Source organism: Heterodontus francisci, chromosome 13 (assembly GCF_036365525.1).
Source record: "Heterodontus francisci isolate sHetFra1 chromosome 13, sHetFra1.hap1, whole genome shotgun sequence".
In the NCBI taxonomy this organism is placed as follows: domain Eukaryota; kingdom Metazoa; phylum Chordata; class Chondrichthyes; order Heterodontiformes; family Heterodontidae; genus Heterodontus; species Heterodontus francisci.
This window is the reverse complement of record NC_090383.1, coordinates 2,812,877-2,833,135: the sequence shown is the minus strand read 5'-3', so window position 1 is coordinate 2,833,135 and position 20,259 is coordinate 2,812,877. Positions and strand designations below refer to the sequence as shown.

General features: G+C 41.6%; 1 protein-coding gene across 1 annotated transcript in view; it reads right to left on the bottom strand.

Annotated features, from left to right (window-relative positions):
• LOC137376179 (aftiphilin-like) overlaps positions 1–20,259 on the bottom strand; it is a 69,552-nt gene that overhangs the window by 13,048 nt on the left and 36,245 nt on the right. The window contains exons 3-7 of the mRNA XM_068044251.1: positions 15,241–15,389; positions 14,772–14,898; positions 14,036–14,092; positions 11,738–11,869; positions 2,543–2,603 (exon numbers count right to left, since the gene is read on the bottom strand). Of these exons, the coding sequence (XP_067900352.1) occupies positions 2,543–2,603; positions 11,738–11,869; positions 14,036–14,092; positions 14,772–14,898; positions 15,241–15,389 (526 nt within the window). The remainder of the gene's footprint in view (positions 1–2,542; positions 2,604–11,737; positions 11,870–14,035; positions 14,093–14,771; positions 14,899–15,240; positions 15,390–20,259) is intronic.

Genomic DNA, 20,259 nt, shown 5'->3' with positions numbered 1-20,259 from the left:
GCAACCTTAACACTCAAGAAGCTGGTCACCATTCAGGACAGAGTAGTTGGCTTGATTGGTGGCCCAGCCACTACATACGATATTTACCCTCTCCACCACTGGCAGACTGTGGCTGCAGTATGCAAGGTCCACAGGATGCACTGCAGCAACTCACCAAAGTTACTTCTATGGCAACTCCCTCCCCAGCGACGTCTACCAAGAAGGACAAGAGCAGCAATGCCAGCAACCACCATCAACTCCCCAGCTGTTCTCCAAGTAATACACCATCCTAACTTGGGCAGATTTTCCCAATCCTTCAGAGTCACTTTATCTGTATCTTGGAATTCCCCATCTAACATCACTGTGGGAACACCATTACCACCAGAATTCCAGCAGTTCAAGGAGAAAACCCACTATTGACAATTCAGGATGGAAACGTGACCTAGCCAACGCCGTCCATATCCCGGCAACAAAGAAAACCATAGATCTGAAAGAAGGTGAAGTTTATCCAATTTCACTAGTCTTACATGAAATAGATTGCCAGAGTGAGTGGACTTTAGCTGCGTGAGAATATTGGAAGAGACGGACACACATACACATACCTTCTTTTAGATAAAATTCCTGAAGAAAGTATTGTGCAGGTTTCGGATTTGAAAACCAGCAGCACTTTAAAGCATTCTAGTTTTTAAATTGGATGAAAGACATTGTTGCTTAAATAAGAAGGTTCTGATGCCAATCGAACGAACATGGTTTTGTTCATGGGAAAAGAGTCATGTGATCACAGTTAGAAATATAACAGGTTGCAGTTAAGACATTCTGCTGACCTGGGATTATGCTACTGTTGCACGAGCTAGTGTCATCCATAGGCCCAAAGAAATCAAGGTTCAGAACAGTGGAACCTCCGTTAGCTTGAGATTCAGTAATCATGTTGGTAGGCAGTCATATAGAGGGTAAGCCAGGGGAAGGAGTTGATGTGCGAGAAGGGGGCAAGACACAAACTTCAACATGCAGGTTATCATTACTACATACTATAAACATAAGCATTCAAAATAGTTTTAGGATTAATTAGCCAATATCTAAATAAGTGAACAAGTCAACCAGCTTTACAATCAGTATTAGTTACAATACACAGGTAATACAGTGCACCTAATTTGGCTGTTAAAAAGAATGAAGGAATGCACTTTCAATGACATAGTTTACACAAAGAATTTCCATTTTAAAAAGGAAAATTATTTTCTACTTTGCACTTACAGCCTGACAAACAAGTTAAAGGCACGAAGAATCAATTGTAAAAGCAGGAAGCTTTGACTGGAGTAGTTAATGGACACCAAAACAATAGAGAGGTTCATCCAGGCTTTCCTTCTATGTTTAGACAAAAAAATTTGTGGGGCAAGGCTTTGACCAGATGCACATGATTAACCCTTGGAGTACTGCAGGAACACTAATAAAATAATTCTTATTTTAACTTTACTCCAGTAATTTACTATTTTATGATCTCACATCTACATGTTCAGCTAAATAACACTTAGAAATTTATAAAATGCCAGTTATCACATAGATGGCAATAGACAACCTACTAAATTCAGCATTCAAAGGGTTAAAAAGCATATGCATGATGTAGTATTGCCAATTTTAGATGAAATTCGTACTTAATGTCAAGCCAAATGTTAGCATGATTTTTATATATTTTATAACATACATATTCACACAAAAAGAAAGCTTTAGTTTGAATGTGTTAGATACTATATAACTGATGTCTGGTATCATGCAACATTCAAAAGTAATCACTTCTAACAAATTGGTTATTCCATATGTTACAGTAAACTTAATAAAATCTTTGCTTGAGCAGCTGTGCATTTAAAAAGAAATGCAGATCATAAAATAGGAGAAAGTATCCCAGGGATACAAGACAAATTTTATGACATTAGTTGCAAAGATTTTATAGCTTAATACTGCACTTTCTGCATTTAGAATAATTTATTATAACTTGCAATTTATCACAATGATAGAAATATTTCATTGTACTTGCCTTTGTTCAGTTAAATGAGCTTGTCTACATATACACATCTCTTAAGAATGTACTGCTTTTGCTTTAGGCAAAACTTATTTTTCAAAATTGAATATACCCAGTTCCCTACTTTAAAATTGCAAACACTTTCCATGAGGCTGTTAACAGGAAGTAACACTTCAAAACTTAAAATTGTTTGATTGCTAATGCAATTACAAAATCAGATGTTTTAGATAGTACAATTTAGCATATCAATATTGTGTAGTTTTGTATGGTTATAATAGAGGGAAAAGTTATGTTGTGAAAGCTAGTCAGTAGACTTAAAGGTATACTATTAGCCTTCCAATGCTCACCTACTGTTATTTCTATTTGTATAGATGTGCTTATGTAATTAAGACTAGCACACATCAGCAAAGCAAGGCGAAAAGAAAGCCTGGATTTCCAGTGAGAAAGAAATGGAAAGCAAAAAAAATAATCAGCAGAGAGAAGTCTGTCTGAACTTGGTAGGTTTCTCAACTCTAGCTCTGGTGCTAGAGCCTCTACGCAGGGACGTACCATCAAGAGGATTAGTAAGGCCACTGCTACTCCAGTCAAATTGGACAGGCGGGACGTGCTCCTGGGGAGAAAAGAAAACATTACATTACACTGGAACTCTGAAATGTAACAGAAGAAAAAGGTCTCCAGCTACAAAATAAATATCAAAGCAAACAGTTTTGGCGAGTATTTCTTAACTCTACTGTAATTATCAATCAAGTTTAACTCACAAAGAAATTTACATTATGTTAATCTAAGACACTGCTCTCTAAAGCAATGACGAAGGAGACAGTTAAGTAAGCACCTCCAGATGAAGTCACTGTCCCTGAGCCATACAGACCAAAAAGGTGCCAAGTTCCACTCCTAGTTTACAGTAAGCAAACTGATTTCAAACAGGGCACAGTACATCTGTGCCAAGGGGGAAAATCATCCAGCTTCCCATTCCTCAGCATTAGCAGTAACCTTTGCTGGAAGTGTGTGTGTGGGGACAGTAATTGGGTTCAGTTTACAATTGAATGCCCTGCTGGCGTGCAGTGCCATGACTGATACACGAACAATGGTCACTGGGCTGAGGTGCTAGAGCTGTGTTCCAGCAAGGGAGTCAACAGAGGACAGGACCAAAGAGAGATTAAGAAAACTGATGGAACAAGTTGTTTACAACCTTTTCTCAAAATTCCTGGGAACATACTAAACAACTTCTTGGAGCAAGAATGCGTCACAACAGAAAATACCTTTGTGAAACCTTTAAGAAGGGGTTTCTGCAAATCTATCAACTCCCGACTTCTAAAACAAAACCATAAAATACTAGAAACACACAGGTCAGTCAGTATTTGAAAGAATAGATAATTCAACATTTCGGATGCAGATCCTTCTTCTAAGCTGGAAAGAGCTGGATAGAGGGATTAGAAAAGTTTCGGATGCGGATCCTTTGCAGACCGTTCCACACCCAAAACATTTACTTGTCTGTTCTCTCCATAAATGCTCACTGACAGTGCGCTTTTAGCATTTTATATTTGTGTTTAAGATTTCCAGCATTTGCAGTAGTTTTTAAACTCCTGACATTTCCTCAGCTATACCTGCAATACATGTTACATGACATGCCTTCCATTGTTCACACTTACCAGAGACAGAAAATTACTCCTCTCATCACTGACTGAAAGCCAGAGAAATTTCAAAAGAATACTGTAGAAGATGCAACAGGAGAGATTCATCATCTTCAATTCCCTCTCCACTCAAACAGTGGACCAAATAGAGATCATAAAACAGTAATGAAAATTAATCTCAGGTCTTACAGCATCCCAAAGAGCAGTAGCATCAAATTGAAACAACCTCTTGCCTGTGCTAAGTGGGATTACTATAATATGAGATAGCTAGAAGAACAGCCAGATGTGGTGGCTCAGAAGGTTGGCTGATCAATGTGCTGGTGGAATGGTACACATGTCTAATTATTCACAAGTATAAGAAGTGGCGAGAAGGGAAAGCATGTCAATTTGGGATTTCTCATGCGTCAATCAGCCAGTGTAAATGAAGTGTAAATGCAAGCTGTTTCCTTGTGTACAGTCAGTATAGATGGATTAGTTATTTGTTAAGGTCTTTATTCTCAGAATGCAAGCATTCTTGACCCACTACAAGAGTTCTATCAGTCCTGGAGAGTCACTTATTAGATAAACTTCCATTTTATCACCTGACTGCCTTTATAGAGGGCAGGAACAGCCTCAAGATGGGAATAGAGCATGGATTCAACCATCCATTTAGCTGCTCAAAGTTTTAACAAGTATCTTTGCTCCATAGTAAATAACCAGCTGGATTTATGTAGTGCTCAGTGTGCTTGACAAAGTTTTCAATGCATCTGGACAGTCAGGTAATCTAATCGCTAAAAATGGAGAGATGACCTTGTCGTAAGCACTATCCAGAGAACTACACATTACAGGGTTGGTCTATAATGAAGATGCGCAACTTGCTTGCAAGCTATTGCTACTAATAGTTTGAAGGAATTTTAATCATATCAACTCACTGGGTCAAACAGATGGTTCAATAATTTATTTAAATCTAGATTACAGTCCCAATTTGACATTAACAGATACCAGCTGGGTGTAGTTTACACAAAATAGGCACCCAAGTCCCTCAAATAAGCCTGTGAATAAAGGTTTGTAGAAGGTTAAGATGGTTGCAATACACACTCCTGTAGAGCTGGGGTTCAGCCCAATTTCATACAAATATTGTAACATAAACTGAAGTTATTACGTGAAATACAATTAAAAGATTTAATGGAACTTAATACAAATTTTTTGGTACTATAACCTTTGATAGTTAATGTCCTATGAGAACTCAGTAGAATATTGTTCCTGAGCTGGGCAAATTCTTTGCATTCATTGCCATCTCTCAATAACGAAGCATCAAGGAGAACATTCCTGGATTTGGGTAAAAGAGCCTAGCTGAAACATCAGATCCTGTCTCTGTTGGGAAGATTGCAGAGCAAGGGAATGAATGACTGAGAATCAAGTCTTTTATGGCCTGTATGAGGTATTCATAATCATGATTTTTTGAAGTAATGCCAGATCAGGGAGCAAGGGAAAGGTAGAGAGCAAGCTCATTATACAAAAAATTGAAAGGCCATCCAACTTCTAAGCTCACATTTCTTTTATCCTGGAACAAATGTGTGGAAACTGATTGCTGCCCGATTAAGTAAACATGTCTATGTGCAAGTATCCCTAAATCTCAAGTAATTACTGAATATTCTCCAGATGAATTTGCCACTTGCTGAAAGGCATGCTAACATAGTTGAGAACAGGTACTGTACTGTTTTCTGTCAAATATTGGGCAGAAAGTGATATTTTCTGGTTGAGACACCAAAAAGCAAAAGGCAGAGTCCAAGAGCAAGTATCCATCTGCTAGTTCAAACAGATAGCTACAGCAGCATTGTCCATCCAGACATGCAGTGAATCTAATCAAACTAAAGTCTGGAAATGAATCATAGCCAAATCTACAAACCTCAGTTCAAAGAGGTGGATGTGCCATCTGGACTGCCACGAAGACCCTCTGGCCTAGACCAGGTCCTCCTGGAGGTTGACTTCCCAACCCACAAGGGAAGCATGTAAAATTTAGAGAGCTAAGGAAAGGGGCAAAATTCTCTACGATGCCGTTTTCTTGCATCCACCAGATTGCAAACCTATGCTGTAAAGGTTCTTACTTGATAGGACCAGAGTGCTGACTGGGGAATAGTGAAGATGATTTAACTGAAGGGCTATTATACAACCGGGAATTTGCTACGTTCCTAATCTAGGACTACAAAAATAACTTGTTGCGTTCAACTGAAATATGCATAAAGAGAGGCTGAATGACAGCACTGCTTTTGGAATGTACCAAAATCTCAATGTTTTGATGTGTACAAGTGCTCCTAATATAACTGAGAGGCAACCAACTGGAATTTTTCAGCATTAACCCGACAGTCAACCACAGCATCTTCCTCCAAACTCTCTCTCCTGTCATCCATTTCAGTGCGACTGTCCTCAGTTGGTTTCAGTTTTGTCCAATCATAGCTACAGCATCTCCAGCAAAGGCTACTCTTCCCAGCCCTTCCCTTAAGTTCTGGAGTTGCCAAAGGAACAGTTCTTGGCGCCCTCCTCTTCATCAACATGCTGGCTCTTGGTGACATCTACAGTGTTGGGCTTTCCCATATATGCTGACAATGCTCAACTTTGCACATCACTCCACTTTTCAACTCCTCCACTGCCTCCATGTTGTTAGACTTCTTGTTTGACATCCAGTCTTGGATAAGCCACAATTTCCCCCAGCCCAACACTGGTAAGACCAAAATTATCTTTGGCCTCTGCGACAACCGGCTACCTGCAAACTAGACTATTCTGTTTTCCTAGATGGCCTGTCAATCTTCATATACTTTAGATCATCCAAACTTTAGCTGCGGCCCAAGTCACAATCAACCATTACCCCGTTTTCATTGACCTCACTGACACAGGCGACCACAATACAAATTTAAAATTCTCACCCTGATGTGTAAATGCCTTCGTGGCCTCTTGCCACCTTATCTCTGTAACCTCCTCTGGCCCCACAAACCCCCTTCCACCCCAAACTCTCTATCCTCGACTCTGCCCTCTTGTGCTTGGCTGACTTCTTTGGCCCACCATTGGTTATACGGTCAGGTGTAGAATTCCTACCAAACCACTTCTCTCCTTTTTTCAGATCCGCCTCAAAACCCACATCTTTGACCAACATTTTGTTATCCCCTAATATCTGCTCCTTTGTATCAGCATCCATTTGTTTAATTACTCCTCTGTAAAGCAGAGTCTTCTACATTAAAGGTGCTATACAAATGCAAGTTCCAATAAAATTAAGAGGCCATTCACATCCTACAATAGTGCAAAAGCAACTGTATCGATAATTACCTTATTTTTTATTTAATGATCCCATAGAGACTACATAAACTTGAGAAACAGTGCCGAATAATTAACCTCTGATAAGTAGAATTACCAGTTCCTTGCACATGAATAAACTGATAATCATCCACTCTATATCTTTAATTTATGTAAATTAATTTTGTTCAAATTTGGTATGCATCATTAACAGTAGTGTATTTCTACTTTTTAAATTTACTTTCACATTAATTGCTTTGTTTTGTGGCAAAAAGTGCAACCGGAATTTTGAATGTCACACAATTCTCCACATGTTCCGTTTTCCATTCTTTGCCCAATTACTGTGGAGAGTCCTTAAATGAGCAAGGTATTTCCTCACAAGAGGACAGTGTTAGATGATCAGTTACCCAAGTCATTCTAGCACCAGCTAGAAAAGAAAAATCACTATTACAGGCCTGGGAATGAGATTCCAATCCACCTTCTTGCCAGAGGAAGTTTGTGATTGAATAGTTTGGGTAAGTAAAAACTATAAATTTGGGTGGTGGCTGTACCCGAGACACTACACGTGTAGTGTCTCCCACCCACCCTCCTCTAACCAAAAAAAAAGGACTCTGTTGTGTTGATAAGGTAAGCTTTTTATTTAAGAAGTTCTGTCCGTTGGATTGCTAACCTAACAAGTTTTGACATTTTTTTTTTGGTTTTTCAGTAGATTTGTTGGAATTTTAGAATAGTGGGAATGGAGGTTAAGGCAGTTGTATGTTCCTCCTGCAGAATGTGGGAGGTAAGGGTCGCCAAGAGTGTCCCTGCTGACTGCATCTGCGGGAAGTGCACCCAACTCCAGCTCCTCGAGAACCGCGTTAGGGAACTGGAGCTGGAGCTGGATGAACTTCGGATCATTCGGGAAGCGGAGGGGGTTATTGAGAGGAGTTATGGGGAGGTAGTCACACCTCAGGTAAAAGAAGTAGGTAGATGGGTTACCGTCAGGGGAAGGAGAGGGAACCAGCAGGCAGTGCAAGGATCCCCTGTGGCCGTTTCCCTCAACAACAGGTATACCGTTTTGGATACTGTTGGGGGAGACGACTTACCAGGGGTAGGCAATGGGATACAGGTATCTGGCACAGAGTCTGTTCCTGTTGCTCAGAAGGGAAGGGGGAAGAGGAGCAGAGCATTAGTCATTGGGGACTCCATAGTTAGGGGAACAGATAGGAGGTTCTGTGAGAACGAGAGAGACTCACGGTTGGTATGTTGCCTCCCAGGTGCCAGGGTTCGTGATGTCTCGGATCGTGTTTTTGGGATCCTTAAGGGGGAGGGGGAGCAGCCCCAAGTCGTGGTCCACATTGGCACCAACGACATAGGTAGGAAGAGAGATGGGGATTCAAGACAGAAATTCAGGGAGCTAGGGTGGAAGCTTAGAGCGAGAACAAACAGAGTTGTTATCTCTGGGTTGTTGCCCGTACCACGTGATAGCAAAGCGAGGAATAGGGAGAGAGAGGAGTTAAACACGTGGCTGCAGAGATGGTGCAGGAGGGAGGGTTTTGGTTTCCTGGATAATTGGGGCTCTTTCTGGGGTAGGTGGGACCTCTACAAACAGGATGGTCTTCACCTGAACCAGAGGGGCACCAATATCCTGGGGGGGAGATTTGCTAGTGCTCTTCGGGGGGGTTTAAACTAATTCAGCAGGGGAATGGGAACCTAAAATGTAGTGCCAGTGTACAGGATGTTGAGAGTAGTGAGGTCAGGGATAAGGTTACAAGGACGCAAGAGGGCACTGGCAAGCAAGAACCCGGTTTAAAGTGTGTCTACTTCAACGCCAGGAGCATCCGGAATAAGGTGGGTGAGCTTGCAGCATGGATTGGTACCTGGGATCTCGATGTAGTGGCCATTTCGGAGACATGGGTAGAGCAGGGACAGGAATGGATGTTGCAGGTTCCGGGATTTAGATGTTTCAGTAAGAACAGAGAAGATGGTAAAAGAGGGGGGGGGGGGTGGCATTGTTAATCAAGGAGAGTATTACAGCGACAGAAAGGACGTTTGAGGACTCGTCTACGGAGGTAGTATGGGCCGAGGTTAGAAACAGGAGAGGTGAGGTCACCCTGTTGGGAGTCTTTTATAGACCTCCAAATAGTTCCAGAGATGTAGAGGAAAGGATAGCGAAGATGATTCTCGACAGGGGCGAGAGTAACAGGGTAGTTGTTATGGGGGACTTTAACTTTCCAAATATCGACTGGAAATACTATAGTTCGAGTACTTTAGATGGGTCAGTTTTTGTCCAGTGTGTGCAGGAGGGTTTTCTGACACAGTATGTAGACAGGCCAACCAGGGGCAATGCCACATTGGATTTGGTACTGGGTAATGAACCCGGCCAGGTGTTAGATTTAGATGTAGGTGAGCACTTTGGCGATAGTGATCACAATTTGGTTAGGTTTACCTTAGCGATGGGCAGGGACAGGTATATACCGCAGGGTAAAAATTATAGCTGGGGGAAAGGAAATTATGATGCGATTAGGCAAGATTTAGGATGCGTAGGATGGGGAAGGAAACTGCAGGGGATGGGCACAATCGAAATGTGGAGCTTATTCAAGGAGCAGCTACTGCGTGTCCTTGATAAGTATGTACCTGTGAGGCAGGGAGGAAGTTGTCGAGCGAGGGAGCCGTGGTTTACGAAAGAAGTTGAAGCGCTTGTCAAGAGAAAGAAGGCGGCTTATGTTAGGATGAGACGTGAAGGCTCAGTTAGGGCGCTTGAGAGTTACAAGCTAGCCAGGAAGGATCTAAAGGGAGAGCTAAGAAGAGCAAGGAGAGGACACGAGAAGTCATTGGCGGATAGGATCAGGGAAAACCCTAAGGCTTTCTATAGGTATATCAGGAATAAAAGAATGACTAGAGTTAGATTAGGGCCAATCAAGGATAGTAGTGGGAAGTTGTGTGTGGAATCAGAGGAGATAGGGGAAGTGTTAAATGAATATTTTGCGTCAGTACTTATAGTAGAGAAAGAAAATGTTGTCGAGGAGAATACTGAGATTCAGGCTACTAGGCTAGATGGGATTGAGGTTCACAAGGAGGAGGTGTTATCAATTTTGGAAAGTGTGAAAATAGACAAGTCCCCTGGGCCAGATGGGATTTATCCTAGGATTCTCTGGGAAGCCAGGGAGGAGATTGCAGAGCCTTTGTCCTTGATCTTTATGTCGTCATTGTCGACAGGAATAGTGCCGGAAGACTGGAGGTTAGCAAATGTTGTCCCCTTGTTCAAGAAGGGGAGTGGAGACAGCCCTGGTAATTATAGACCTGTGAGCCTTACTTCGGTTGTGGGTAAAATGTTGGAAAAGGTTATAAGAGACAGGATTTATAATCATCTTGAAAAGAATAAGTTCATTATCGATAGTAAGCACGGTTTTGTGACGGGTAGGTCGTGCCTCACAAACCTTATTGAGTTTTTCGAGAAGGTGACCAAACAGGTGGATGAGGGTAAAGCAGTGGATGTGGTGTATATGGATTTCAGTAAGGCATTTGATAAGGTTCCCCATGGTAGGCTATTGCAGAAAATACGGAAGTATGGAGTTGAAGGTGATTTAGAGCTTTGGATCAGAAATTGGCTAGCTGAAAGAAGACAGAGGGTGGTGGTTGATGGCAAATGTTCATCCTGGAGTTTAGTTACTAGTGGTGTACCGCAAGGATCTGTTTTGGGGCCACTGCTGTTTGTCATTTTTATAAATGACCTGGAAGAGGGTGTAGAAGGGTGGGTTAGTAAATTTGCGGATGACACTAAGGTCGGTGGAGTTGTGGATAGTGCCGAAGGATGTTGTAGGGTTCAGAGGGACATAGATAGGCTGCAGAGCTGGGCTGAGAGATGGCAAATGGAGTTTAATGCGGAAAAGTGTGAGGTGATTCACTTTGGAAGGAGTAACAGGAATGCAGAGTACTGGGCTAATGGGAAGATTCTTGGTAGTGTAGATGAACAGAGAGATCTTGGTGTCCAGGTACATAAATCCCTGAAGGTTGATACCCAGGTTAATAGGGCTGTTAAGAAGGCATATGGTGTGTTAGCTTTTATTAGTAGGGGGATCGAGTTTCGGAGCCACGAGGTCATGCTGCAGCTGTACAAAACTCTGGTGAGACCGCACCTGGAGTATTGCGTGCACTTCTGGTCACCGCATTATAGGAAGGATGTGGAAGCTATGGAAAGGGTGCAGAGGAGATTTACTAGGATGTTGCCTGGTATGGAGGGAAGGTCTTACGAGGAAAGGCTGAGGGACTTGAGGTTGTTTTCGTTGGAGAGCAGGAGGAGGAGAGGTGACTTAATAGAGACATATAAGATAATCAGAGGGTTAGATAGGGTGGATAGTGAGAGTCTTTTTCCTCGGATGGTGATGGCAAACATGAGGGGACATAGCTTTAAGTTGAGGGGTGATAGATATAGGACAGATGTCAGAGGTAGTTTCTTTACTCAGAGAGTAGTAGGGGCGTGGAACGCACTGCCTGCAACAGTAGTAGACTCGCTAACTTTAAGGGCATTTAAGTGGTCATTGGATAGACATATGGATGAAAATGGAATAGTGTAGGTCAGATGGTTTCACAGGTCGGCGCAACATCGAGGGCCGAAGGGCCTGTACTGCGCTGTAATATTCTAATTCTAAAACTTCAGAAAAATTGAGAGATGGAAAGAATAGAAAGAGAAAGTTATATTTAGAAAAAAAAGCTAGGCTAAAGACAAATTATAGAGCTTAATTATCCTGGTCAATCTTCATCCTTCCCCTGCAGTTTACTAACTAGTAAAGTCATTTATTCGCAAAGAACTATAAATAAATATACATAATTTAATAATGAAACCAGTAAGGTAGTTTATAGTTACCTGGGTTTGATCAGATGTAGAAGTACACATCTCTGAGGGCGTTACACTTGTGTTTGACGCTTGGCCTATTGAAGCTATCTTCTCTGCAGCCGATATTGGCTTTACTGGCTCTTTGGTGGGTTCTAACATGCCCTGAAACAAAAATATTTATGGTACATAAACCAAGTATACTCTGAACGGCAAATTGAGATTATATGCTCCTGGCATGGAGCTTCACCTAGTGGAAGTACATAACTGGGAAACTGTGGATGCAAAGCCCATAATTTTCTCTCCAACAGCATGGATGTAAAGTAGCTGAACACACAATTTCCCAATTATGTGCTCCCAGCACGAGAATCCACAGTAGCAGTGTGAGCTTGTAAAATTTACCTTTTAAGTTCTCACCAAATGACTAAAATAAGAACTGTTAGTAAATGAAAGATATGAAAGGTTATCTGTACTACTGATTATTTATTTAGAGATACAGCACTGAAACAGGCCTTTCGGCCCACCGAGTCTGTGCCGACCAACAACCACCCATTTATACTAACCCTACAGTAATCCCATATTCCCTACCACCTACCTACACTAGGGGCAATTTACAATGGCCAATTTAACTATCACCTGCAAGTCTTTGGCAGTGGGAGGAAACCGCAGCACCCGGCAAAAACCCACGCGATCACAGGGAGAACTTGCAAACTCCGCACAGGCAGTACCCAGAATTGAACCCGGGTCCCTGGAGCTGTGAGGCTGCGGTGCTAACCACTGCGCCGCCCAAAGTGTTCAGAAAACACTTCGAACACTGCACTCTTTTGACCATAACACATTATCTATAAAACACAACAGACTTAACAAAACAAAACAAATTTAGCAGGCATCAAGTAGCTCCATTTGCTATGGTATTGGAGAGTGGTTCAAGGAGTGGAGCACCATCACTGCAGACTGCAATACTGCTTAGAGTAGCATTGATGATTGATAGCAGATGGGCCAAATTTATTTCCATTTTTTGTGTTCATGATTCAGATGAACTTTTTCAGAATGATCAGTGATCTACTTTAGTTTACTGACGAGAGCGGAGCAAATAACAATTTGGTCAAAATCTTGTAATTAAGAATTACAAACAGCACCTGAACAGAATTCAAACAGCTACCCCATTTTTTTTTTGTTTTTCTAATATTAAGAATGTGGGGAATCAAGCGATTCCAGAGCAATGAATCAATTTCTATCCACCTTTTCTATGTGTATAGATAATTAATAACAGATTTTATTTACTTGTAAATATTCTTGAAATCAGCTTGCCCAGAATTGAAATAGAACCATAGAAAAATTACGGCACAGAAGGAGGCCATTCAGCCCCATCGTGTTCATACCGGCCGAAAAAAATACCTGCCCCATCTAATCCCACCTTCCAGCACCTGGTCCATAGCCTTGCCGGTTACAGCATTTCAGGTGCATGTCCAGGTACCTTTTAAAAGAATTGAGGCTTTCTGCTTCCACCACCGTTCCTAGCAGTGAATTCCAGACACCCACCACCCTCTGGGTGAAAAAGGTTTTCCTCACGTCCCCTCTAATCCTTCTACCAACCACCTTAAATCTGTGCCCCCTGGTAATTGACTTCCGCGCTATGGGAAACAGGTCCTTCCTGTCTACTCCATCAAGGTCCCTCATAATTTTGTACACCTCAATTAAGTCTCCTCTCAGCCTCCTCTATTCTAAGGAAAACAACCCTAGCCTATCCAATCTTTCCACACAGATGCAACTTTCGAGCCCTGGCAACATTCTTGTAAATCTCCTCTGTACTCTCTCCAGAGCAATTACGTCCTTTCTGTAATATAGTGACCAGAACTGTACGCAATACTCCAACTATGGCCTCACCAGCGTTTTATACAGTGCCAGCATTACATCCCTGCTTCTGAATTCCATACCTCGGCCAATAAAGGAAAGCATCCCATATGCCTTCCGTAAAAATTGGATAGCTTTATTAAGATCTACGTCACATTAAGAAGCAATTTACACAAGGTGACACTGCCACTTACAGTAGTTTGATAGTTATTTTCATGGTTTACAACAAATCCACCTTGATGTTAGGCTGTTAAAGGATTTCTACATATGGTTTATTTTAACATTTGAAATATAAATCTGATAACATTTGATGCATCTACTATATTTGCCAAAATGTTGCATTGCATTAGAAAATTAGAATCATTAAATCATGGAAGTACAGAGCACAAGAGATCATTCATCCTATCATGCTTCCATGTGTACAAAGCTGACAAAGGCGACTAAGATGTCATTTGTACAATTTAAAGTTGGACTTACCAGACCAGATGCATATGCAGGAACTATGACAGGCTGCTTCCTCTGCCCTGTAAACAACTTTTGAAACAAGAACAATTAGTCACTTGTTAATTTCACTTTATGCTAAATTTAATAAAGTATCAAAACATCAACATTTAAGAAATAGAGTATATGTAATGATCTTGAATCTCACTAAGTTGATGCATAAATAGATTTTCAGTTGACCAGCACCTTAAAAGGTTCACAGATTTATTTTAAGGTAGAAATTGGTTCACCTATAAATTGCTGTCTTGCACTTAACTGCAAGTTGTGTGTCAGTTGGCTCCGTTGATGACAATTTTTCCACTTGATTGTGGGTTTGAGTTCCATACTGAGATTTCAAGTCATAATCTAAGCTGAAATTTCAGTGCAGTACTGATAAACTACTGCACTGTCAAAAGTGTCAAACTTCAGAAGACACATTAAATTGCATGTTCTTGCGGGTAATGACAGTCTTCAAACACAAGGGAGCTTTCCTTCCTCAACAAATACCACCAAAATTATTAACTGATTGCCCCACAAACAGCAATGAGAACATCGTTGCTACAGAATGACTCATTTGCCCACAAGTCAGTGCACTTCAGAAAGGAATGAATCGTGTGAAGCACAGTTGATTTTAGTGAAAAAAGGAGCTGCATCAACACAAGCCTCATTTTTCTTCAAATAAACAAATAAATTAAATGCAATTCCCCTTTTCCCTTTAATCCCCATTACTTACTATGTTTCTGGTATCAATTCCCAGGGAAATCAGAAGCTTTTTGTTGCTGTGGGAACCACCCCACTGGTACCTCAGGCCGTGAGCATCTTCCATATCTTGCAGCTCAGTCCACACAGCCAACAACTCCCTGCACAACCCACAAGAAATCACAAGACTATTCAGCTCAACACATGACTCAGCAGATTAAGCTTTGCTGCTCTAAGTATTTCATTTACAGTACATCAACATACTTGTGTTGTTACAGATTTTAATTTCTATTCGTTTTACCCCAAAGACAATTGGATTATTTAAAGCAGAATACTTATAGTACATAAAGAAAATTTTGGTTGTCACACACAATTAAAGTTTATCAGCTTAGTATCAAGAGTCTTTATTAGTAACAAGATTCATCACCTACAATACATTGTTAAGTTTTTCCCAATTATTTGAATTGAATCCTCTGCGACTTGTGTATTGACTGCAGTCTTACCCATTGCTTGCCTTGACCTGCTCTCCCTTCCAAACTCCAGACTGCAGTAGCTGCCCGAGAGAGGAGATTTCTTCTTCCGTTACCTTAAGAGCTGGCACCGGAGAAAAACACGTTTGGAAAACTCGCTCCAGATGATTTAGTAAAAACACCTACATTAAACAAGCAATAGACATTAGTTTGAATTTTCCCTCTGTCAGTTTTAACTAGTACAACAAAATACATCAAATCTGATGAGGACACTGGCTACTTACCACAGGCCACTACAGAGGTACAAAAACTCAAATATGCTGGAAATACTCAGCTTTTGCTATCAGATGACACTTTTTCTCTTGTGCTTTCAGAAGGCAGCGATTCATCATTCTGACATTCACACCTCCGATAAACACATCTTGTTTCTTTACTTGTCCCATTACCACTCCCTTTGGCCTTGTACCACCAAACTGTTGTCATTTAATGTCTGTCTTCCACCCTATCACAGACCTTTCCTTTTGTTCTTTTCCCATCCTCCCCCCTTTCACTTGCTTAAAGCCTATTACATTCGTAATTTTTCCCAGTTCTGGTCACAGATCTGAAACATTAACTGTTTCTCTCTCCACAGATGCTGCCAGGCCTGAGAATTTCCAGCATTTTCTGTTTTCATTTCAGATTTCCAGCATCTGCAGTATTTTGCTGTAGACAGAAATGGGTCACCATTACTGCAACCGGTTTGATCACTCTTCAACAGCCTTTCCTCCAGTCTAAAATAAAAGCCTAGCCTCAGCAGAGCACGAAGACAATTCCAACTGGTTAGCAGTGGACAAACTACAATTTGGCTCAGCATCCATGGGCTACAATCAATCGTATTAAAAAAAGACAAAACTTTATCAGCCACAATTCATGTTCTTGTTTTCTGGAAGTGGGGGGGAGAAAGGATGCACCACAAGTGAGTGACAGAATCTGTTTTCAATCTCTCCAAGCTCTCATGAAAAGAATCGTTATTTGGGCAAGGGAGTCAAAGGACCACAGCCATCTGTGGAACTTTACCCCAGCATACATCATGCGCTCCAGGGTGGACCTGAAACCATACCCCAGCATACGTTCTGATGAAAGGCCATCGATCTGAAACGTTACCTCTGTTTCTCTCACCACAGATGCTGCCAAATCTGAGTATTTCCAGCATTTTTGTTTTTATTTCAGATTTCCAACATCTGCAGCACTTTGCTTCATTTACCCCAGCATATGTCTCTGTCTCTTGGGTGGAACTGGAACTATTAGAGAACAAGTATAAGGAAATCTTGCTACAGTGTAAAAGGCTTTGGTAAGATCACACCTGGAGTAGTGTGCAGTTCCAGTCTCCATATTTAAGGATATACTTGCCTTGGAGTTGGTACAGCAAAAGTTCACTAGATTGGTTTCTCGGATGAGAGTGTTGTCCTATGATGAGAGGCTGAGCAAATTGGGGCCTATACTATACTATAGTTCAGAAGAATGAGCAGTGATCTCATTGGAACATAGAAGATTCTGAAAGGGCTTGACAGGGTAGACACAGAGGTTTTTTCCACTGGCTGAGGAATCTAGAACAAGGTGGCACAGCCTGAGGATAAGGGGTCGATCATTTAGGATTGTGATGGAGAAATTTCACTTAAAGGGTTGTGAATCTTTGGAATTCTCTACCCCAGAAGGTAGTGGATGCTCTATTCAGTATATTCAAGGCTTAGAAAAGGTTTTGTGCTCTCAGGGAATCAAGGGATATGGGGTACAGGCAGGATAGTGGATTTGAAGCATTAGATCAACCATGATCATATTGAATGGCGGAGCAGGCTCGAAGGGTTGAATTGTCTACTTCTGTTATTATTTACCAAGCCGATGGGTGTCCAGTGTGAGGGTCTGGAACCATACCCTGGTGCGTGTCTGTCTCTAGAGTGTGGCTGGAATGGGGGAAAACTGAAGTTCCAGAAGCACAGTCAGACTCCACATTCTTGTGCCACACTCATTTCCCTTCTTCTCACTATGTCCTGAGCAAACATTTTTATTACTTTAAACACAGAGGGCAGGCTGTACTCAGCTATGATGAGAGGCAATAGCATTCATAAGAGCACCACCTAGCAGCAAAACACTGAATGAACAAGACGCACATCATGAACTGAGAAAATAATCTATAGCCACATACATCATTGGGTCAACATCTTCTATACAGTATCTACATTTTTTATGCTAATATTCTGCTCGACTGCAAGTTGTACAAACTTTGAGATATATTCTTCTTCTTCTTCTTTGGCCTCCTTATCTCGAGAGACAATGGATACGCGCCTGGAGGTGGTCAGTGGTTTGTGAAGCAGCGCCTGGAGTGGCTATAAAGGCCAATTCTGGAGTGACAGGCTCTTCTACAGGTGCTGCAGAGAAATTTGTTTGTCGGGGCTGTTGCACAGTTGGCTCTCCCCAGATATATTAATGCAATACAAATATTGGAATGTAGCAAGTTGGCAGAACTACAGAAGCATTACTGATTAGAGTTGCCAATTCACCCATGGTTATGATTATGGTTCTCCATCCCTCCCACGACTCTTCTTCAACAATGACTGTTGGGCACCGCCTTTGAGCTGAAAGTTTCCTCACATTAAGCAGCAACAGACGGGCTCTGTCTTGCTATTGTGGAATGAGCTTTTAAAGCAGTTGATTAACACAAGTTAATTATGAACATGAGGGGGTCATTTTCCCATCTAAATTCATCCCTCCAGAAGCATGGCACAAAGCCCCCCTACCTCAACCCCATCAATTGCAACATGTTTAATTGATTGCAAGGTTTTCAACTCGAATACTCAAGCAGAGCGTCTGTTCCGCTTGTTGCTTGCTCTCTGATTTGTGTTAATACCCTAAGGGCTGCCTAAGGGTTAAGGAACTAAGGTGGGTAGATAGAGTTAAGGTGCAGATCATTTAATTGAATGGTGGAATGGGCTTGAGGGGCTGAATGGCCTTCTCCTCCAGAAATTTGTTAAATTTGCTTTTTATTAGTTTCAACTAGGACTACAAGTCCCCATGTCATACAATTCAAATATATCAAAAATTGAATTGTATTGAAAAATACATTATATATTTTGTGAACTGTAATCATGAGTAATGCTTCAACAAAAGGTGCAAATTAGCCACTTCACATTATCAAACGTTACCTCAAATCTAAATCACACAAACAGGCTATTCAGCCCATCAGGTCCATTCCGGTGTTTATACCAATTACAAGCCTCCTCTCAACCCTCTTCAACAGCGTGGGTTTCTGCCTGGTTCTCCGGTTTCCTCCCACAGCCAAAGACTTGCAGGTTGATAGGTAAATTGGCCATTGTAAATTGCCCCTAGTGTAGGTAGTTGGTAGGAGAATGGTTGGGATGTGGTAGGGAATATGGGATTAATGTAGGATTAGTATAAATGGGTGGTTGATGGTCGGCACAGACTCGGTGGGCCCAAGGGCCTGTTTCAGTGCTGTATCTCTAAAATAAAATAAAAAACTAACCACATCGACACATCCTTCTATTCCTTTCTCCCTTGTGCTTATGTAACTTCCGCTTCAATGCATGTCTGCTATTTGCCTCAGCTATTCCTCGTGCTAGAGTGTTCCACATTGTCACCACTCTCCAGATAACGAAGTTACTCCTGAATTCCCTATTGGATTTATTAGTGACTGCCATTTTTTTTAAATTTTATTTTTTATTTAGAGATACAGCACTAAAACAGGCCCATTGGCCCACAGAGTATGTGCCAACCAACAACCACCCATTTATACTAATCCTACATTAATCCCATATTCCCTACCACATCCCAACCATTCTCCTACCAACTACCTACACTAGGGGCAATTTACAATGGCCAATTTACCTATCAACCTGCAAGTCTTTGGCTGTGGGAGGAAACCGGAGAACCCGGCGGAAACCCACGCGGTCACAGGGAGAACTTGCAAACTCCGCACAGGCAGTACCCAGAACTGAACCCGGGTCGCTGTAGCTGTGAGGCTGCGGTGCTAACCACCGCGCCACCCCAATATATTTAGGTTCTCTGGGTTTGTAACCCCATCCCAAGTGGAAACATTTTCTCTACATCTAACCTATCAGCACTTTGATTATACAAACATACATACGACCATATGAATTAGGAGCAGCAGTAGGCCACTCAGCCCCTTGAGTCTGCTCCACCATCCAACAAAACTCCACATTCCCACCTACCCCCAATAACCTTTCACCCCCTTGCTCATCAAGAATCTATCTATCTATCTCTGCCTTAAGAATATTTAAACACTGATTCTACCGCCTTTTGAGGAAGAGTTCCAAAGACTCACGACCCTCAGAGAAAAAATTTCTCATCTTTGTCTTAAATGGGTGACTCCTTATTTTTAAACAGCGACCTCGAGTTCTAGATTCTCCCACAAGAGGAAACATCCTTTCCACATCCACCCTGTCAAGACCCCTCAGGATCTTATATGTTTCAATTAAGTCACAAATCTTAAAGTTCGCCACTCAGATAAAAAGTCCCCAACCCATTCAAACTTAATTGATCATCTCAATTTTGGTATCATTCTTGTGAATCTTTCGCGCACCTTCTCCAGTGCCTCTATATCCTTTTTATAACATGGAGACCAGAACTGTGCACCATACCCGAACAGTGGTCTAACCAAGGTCCATAAAAGTTTAACATAACTTTCTGCTTTTCAATTCTCTCAAGAAATTAACTCCAGTGCATGTTTTTTTTTCCTGCATTGTTACTTTTACTGATTTGTGTGCATGATCCAAGCACTTATATGGCCTCTAAATTGAGGAGTGAGCAAATTCACCCACCTGATGTTTCCTTCTTTGACACAGGAACTAGGAGCACCCACTTAAAAAGCCTCCCGGGTAGAATCTAGACATGGCCTTCCTCTAAATGTTTCATTAATAACGGATCACCTACGGGTTTGCTTGCAGAAAGTTGGAAGGTAAGTTGTTTACACTGACAAGCGTTATACCATGCAATACAGAGGGAGCATTCGGCTGCAATCTAGGCACTGAATAAGGACAC